This window comes from Morone saxatilis, unplaced genomic scaffold (genome assembly GCF_004916995.1).
Source record: "Morone saxatilis isolate NCDOM2014 unplaced genomic scaffold, NCSU_SB_2.0 Contig21, whole genome shotgun sequence".
Taxonomy (NCBI): Eukaryota; Metazoa; Chordata; class Actinopteri; family Moronidae; genus Morone; species Morone saxatilis.
This window is the reverse complement of record NW_023339774.1, coordinates 139,658-145,286: the sequence shown is the minus strand read 5'-3', so window position 1 is coordinate 145,286 and position 5,629 is coordinate 139,658. Positions and strand designations below refer to the sequence as shown.

The following is a 5,629-nucleotide window of genomic DNA, read 5'->3' as shown; positions in this document are numbered from 1 at the left end:
CTGAGCCACAGCCGCCCCCATATAGTCAAAGCAGTCAAAATAAATACAGATAAATTCACATAATTCACTTAAAATAGTATGTGTTAGGAATGTTGCATGATTGTGATAGCATGCTAAAATTAAGTGTGTTGACTATTGAGTGTATCACTTTCGCCCTAACTAACTGTCTGGCATGGCAGCACACTAAGGTGCATGCATCAAAACATATTACTGCAGTAGAAGTGTCTTAATGTATAATATTGTATTCAGATAATTTAGGTATTTCATACAATACAAAAATTGTTTTAAAAAATGTAATTGATGTTGTGATAGGAATGATTTGACAAGTATTTTAAAGGTACATGAAACTAATTTTTTTGAATTTGTAATTAACTAGGTGTTAAGGCACTTGAAATGTCATTGCTCTTAATTTCTTTAGTTTTACGTTGTTTTTTTTAAACTTATATCTTATCTACTTTATTTCCATGTTCAGACACTGGCGTTTGAAATTTAGTTTGATATATGATTAACAGTCATTAGTGTTGAGACAACTGACCCACACCTGCTTCTCAGTGTTGCACAGTTACAGGTGAAACATTTGGCCAATTTCTCACCAACCTCCAAGGAGCTTATTCAAGTGACAGAGAATTTTAGCCAAAACTATGAAAATCTAGTGCAGAAAGTGGGAGCTTTGTTTTTGTAAAGCCTGGCATACTTGTTACCTATACATTTCATAGTTTCAGCTGTAGCTTTGGCATACTTAACAGTTTGATGGCAAGTTTATTTCTCTCTCTGCTTCAGTGCTAGTGAAAGTCAGTGTGGGGATGTCAGGGTAGTGGATGGCTGTGTAGCGCGTCTGACTTTCAGGTTAGAGTTTGCATGTGTGTGTTTGTTTCCTATATCTATGGATATAGATAGATTTGAGATGGTCATACAAGTTTATATCGAAAATTTCTACAGTGTGATGTCACACCATCTATCGCCTGCCTTCCTGTTTCCACCCCCACCAGATGTATGTTTTTAACGGTTCCTTATCTCCCCTCTTCCTTATAGCAGCTCTGACGATTCTGCCTCTTCCACTGCATTGAGGGCAGGGTCATGTGATATGTGCTAAAATAGATAGAAATGTACTGAAATGTGTAATACCAACCTACCAGGATGAGCCTTTTGGATAAATTTGGTACATTTAAATCACATTGTTAATAATTCTTATAAATATCTAGTTTCCCTTTAAATGAGACAATTTAATTAAAATGGTATGCGAAATATTCTTAAAAAACAGCGACACTATAGAACAGTTGACTGGTTAATGTGTACTGCGTGGAGCCTGCTTGGTTTTTTCAGGTTCCCCATTATGGCTGACAAGACTAATTACCGAAACATTCATCAAATCCTGTCTCCTCATTTCTTTACAAAGCTTTTTGCTCTTTATTATATAAGCATTTAATTATTTGAGGGCTCCACCAAGAACTGAGCTACTTAAGACTGTGGTTTTTAAGTGAAATTCACAATATGTATTGCTTGTTTTATTTCAAAATTACCATTTGGTATATACAAAAAGGTTTGTTAAGAACAATATCCAAACAGCTAAAATACAGTTAGAGAAAATCAACATACAAATGATTATTATTTATGCTTATTTAAACTTTTGATATTAATAAAATTAATAAATAACAGAGCAAAGGGAGAGGGACATGTGATAAAAGCAAAATGTACAGTTATTTAAGTTTTAAAATGCCGAAATACACAATAGAAAATGTGATATAGACTAACGTCAACAGAATTTGCAGGAGATGCTGAAAGAAAATCAAACTCTAAATTAACTTAGGTACATCTAATATATTATAGAAATATTACTGCTACTATCTACATTAAATATTCTGGAATGAAAACCCTTTGCTGTGTCTCATCTCCTCTCTCTCCCCCCTTTCCTGTCAACTATCACTATCAATTAAAGGCAGCAATACTTATTTCCCGGCAGGCCTGCATATCTATACTTATTCTAGTCACTTCAGTCAAAGTCAGGTGACATAGTATAAACACTGAGAAAGTCCACATATGGAGGTGGTGTGGTGGATGGACGGTTCAAATACACACAGGACTTTTATCCAAGGGGACGCTATTTGCATCCTGTGTGAACCCAAAAGTTAATTTCTTTTAAGTATTGTATGTAAATGACTTCAAGTACATTATGAAACTGACAATCTTTTCCTAATCCTAAGCAGGCAGTGTATGTGCCTAAACCTAACCAAACTGGGACAATTTCACAATGTTACAAAGCTTTATTTTTAAAGTGTAATCAGATGTTATATATTTGTCATTGGTAACTTGACTGGAAGTTGCAGACGTTTCATAGTTATTGTTACTAACTTGACAGCAGAGCCCTGTGCGTCCAGTAGGGTACCTATAACATCATATTTTGAAGCAGAGAGCCACTGATCAAACTGCAGTATGATTAGCTGGGAGTGAGAACATTGCCCACGTTAGGTCACTTACTTAACTTGTTCAGAACCCACCGCTGTATCCTTCACATGTGAGATATAAGTGCTAGTTTGAATAGTGTGCCATCTCTGAAAGTTGATGTTCAGGGTTTTTAGGACAATAAAGACAAGCAGGAACCAGGGTGGAGAGCTGATACAGGATATTGGCTAATGGTCTTTTTTCAAAATAAAGACACAATTTAAACATTTTTAATCAGGATCCTCCTAAACTTTTCAAGAGTTGTGATAAATAAATGAAAATACTCCTTTTCCTACATTACCTTTATCATTGACATATATGAGCTGCAATAAACAAACATATTGAAAGCAGTTGTATAATATTTTCCAAGAAAAGTAAGAAATGTCAAGTCTGAGAAAATAACACTTAAGATTTCATACAGTAGTGATGTCATCAGGGTTTAATGATCTCTTGACCTGATGACATCACTATGATGATGTGAAGACACATTATGGGAAGTGTGGGGACTAGAGCACCACTTTAATCACTTATGTAAACACTTGACTGTCAGACTGACTCCATTTAGAAGTAAAGAATAAGTAACCGCAGACAGTCATAATTACCAGTTTAGGCCACTATAAAAGCTTAATGAATGAGGGCCACTCTGTCTCCCTGCTCAGTGGATTAGATTTCAACCATTTCAAGTGAAGGCAGACCTCTAATACAAGGATACATTTGTTAGTTACTGAAAATGTAAAAACATACAGAACATTTTCTTCTTGTTTGTTTGTGTATGAGTATGTGTCTGCCTGTGTGTGTTGTAGACCTGAAGTTCTAAGAATGGACTGTCCTCTTTTTCAGAAGCTGAGGAGCTGTATCAGAAACGTATTTTAACAATAACAGGAATCTGCATTGCACTCCTAGTCGTTGGAATCATGTGTGTGGTTGCCTACTGCAAAACAAAGTAATTCATGTCAAATTTTTATGTTTATTTTTAACTTTTTTAAGGTACACTTTCTGATTTTATTATAGTGCACAATAGTGCCCCCAAGTCCCAGGATCTGCTCAATTTATAATGTGCTATGTTTCAAAATATCAATAGTATGTAATAGTATGTACTCTGCGTAAGTAAAACTCTTTTTGCATAGTACAAAAGTTGGGTTAGCAAGAGCATCACAGTTCCAAATTAAAGAATAAGTACATACCAAAGAAAAGACCAAGAACAAATCAGGGAAAGTAAGCATCAATAAAATGTTTTTTCCATGACCTGGAAGTCACCTTGTCTTGAACAGAAACAATGGCTTATTTAAGACTTTGCTCTGGTCACCTAAAAGGAAGTCCGTATAGTGAAGCTAGCACTAGGCTAATATGACTTTTGAGTCTTACCTGGATGGGAAGTCTTAATTAGTGATTGCGCAGCTAGGTCCTGAACTTATTGTAATTGCTTCTTGGCTTAAAACATTGATACAAGATGTTACAATAGTCATGACAAGAGTAGGGCTGCCCCTGAGTAAAGATGTTCCTAGTCGACTAGTAGTCTTTAGTTCAAGCCATTAGTCGACTAGGTGTTTACACGATGATGACATTAACAGTTACTTACAAATGAACTTGCTACAAACTTGCTCATCTCCTGTCCTTGCCTGAAACCGTGGTGTCTTCGTTGTCAGAGTCGCTGTAAAACTGGCCTCTGTCAGATTTGGAGCTGTTAACCCGGTTCTGTTGCCTGCTTGCCTGGATCAGGTTCTGATGCTCATTCAGCTCCCGCTACCTGGCAGTATTCCCTGCTGGGTCCTGAAAACCTGCTCAGTCCAAAGCTTCTGTACGAGTAGTGTCAACAAACCTCCCCCGTCCTTCGCTCTCCAAATCTGGTAGAGTCAGTTAATAGGACTGGCTAAATAGTTGGCAGCTAGTACAGTTAGCACATGCAGCAGTGCACCGGTAAGTGACTCCCTGTCTTAAAGAGAAATGGTCAGTGTTTCAACAATCCAATGATACTTTGGTCCCAGTGACAAGGCACAGCTCCTAAATAGAGTCAGATTTTTTTTTATTTTTTTTTTTAGTCTATCCGACTAATGAAAAGTGGCTTGACTAAGACTCTTCAAATCAACTAACTGCTTAGTCGACTATTAGATTGCTGCCCTAGACAAGAGTGATACATAAAGCAGGACATCATCTACATAACAATGATCACAAATACAGCAAAACCAAATGTGCTGAGAGAAGTTTGGGGATTGTGTGGTGCTATTGGATGCTATAACAAAATTGTGTTTTTTATACTGACCTCAAAATATTAATTATCATTTATACAGTCAAGCCATAATAACATTAGATGAAATTGGGGTAACTGTATCCCTTTAAGTACATTTGGAACTTTCCCCTCACATATATTGTCCAGTTGTGATCTGGGCTGCTTCTCAATCTAGTTTTCTTCTTCGCAAACAGGAAGCAGAGGAAGAAACTTCATGACCGTCTGAGGCAGAGCCTGAGGAATAAGAGGAACAACAATACCAATGCTGGTATTGGCCCCAACCTGGCAAGCTCAGCCAGAGGACGACGGATTTCTAACTTGCCTCTTCATGATTTGCAGCTTATCAATGTATGTTGTTACTTGTTGGTATCAAGTAAAAGGCATCAAAAACCTGTTGAATATGTCAATTGCCAATGTTTTTTATGCTCCTCTTTTTATAGCAATGTAATGGGATGATTATGCAGCATGCAGCTGAGAAGGAGAGAGAGACAACTTTCTCCACAAGCAATTATGGCTTATCTGTGCATGAAGCAACCACATTTACCCACATCTCCAGCCAAAGGTAAGCAAGACCTTTAAATATAATAAGGATAAAGGAAATGTAGTTATCATTATCATTATTATCATTATACAATTAGGTTAAAGTTTGCAGTTCCTTCATGCAACACACATAGACAAAGATAGTTACATTTTTTATAATATAAATGTAACTATAACATATGAAACAAATACAATAAAATATATATTTATTTATAAATATATATATTTACATACACAAATGTAAACAGCAGCAGCAAGATAGTTATGATAATATGGTTTCATCCTCACTTAAAAAGAAACAGTGTCCATCCACTTTGACTGGGTTTAAGCACCCATCATCCATGTAAAGCTCTGTTGGCTTGGGACACGGTCTGCCAGTTGAGCATCCGGGATGTTAATGGAGCAGGGGCCTCATGTACTAAG

At 36.6% G+C, this 5,629-nt stretch overlaps 1 protein-coding gene across 1 annotated transcript in view; it reads left to right on the top strand.

Annotated features, from left to right (window-relative positions):
- Nucleotides 1-5,629, top strand: part of nrg1 (neuregulin 1) — a 32,441-nt gene that overhangs the window by 11,813 nt on the left and 14,999 nt on the right. Inside the window, exons 5-7 of the mRNA XM_035668154.1 lie at nt 3,280-3,382; nt 4,861-5,014; nt 5,107-5,228. Of these exons, the coding sequence (XP_035524047.1) occupies nt 3,280-3,382; nt 4,861-5,014; nt 5,107-5,228 (379 nt within the window). The remainder of the gene's footprint in view (nt 1-3,279; nt 3,383-4,860; nt 5,015-5,106; nt 5,229-5,629) is intronic.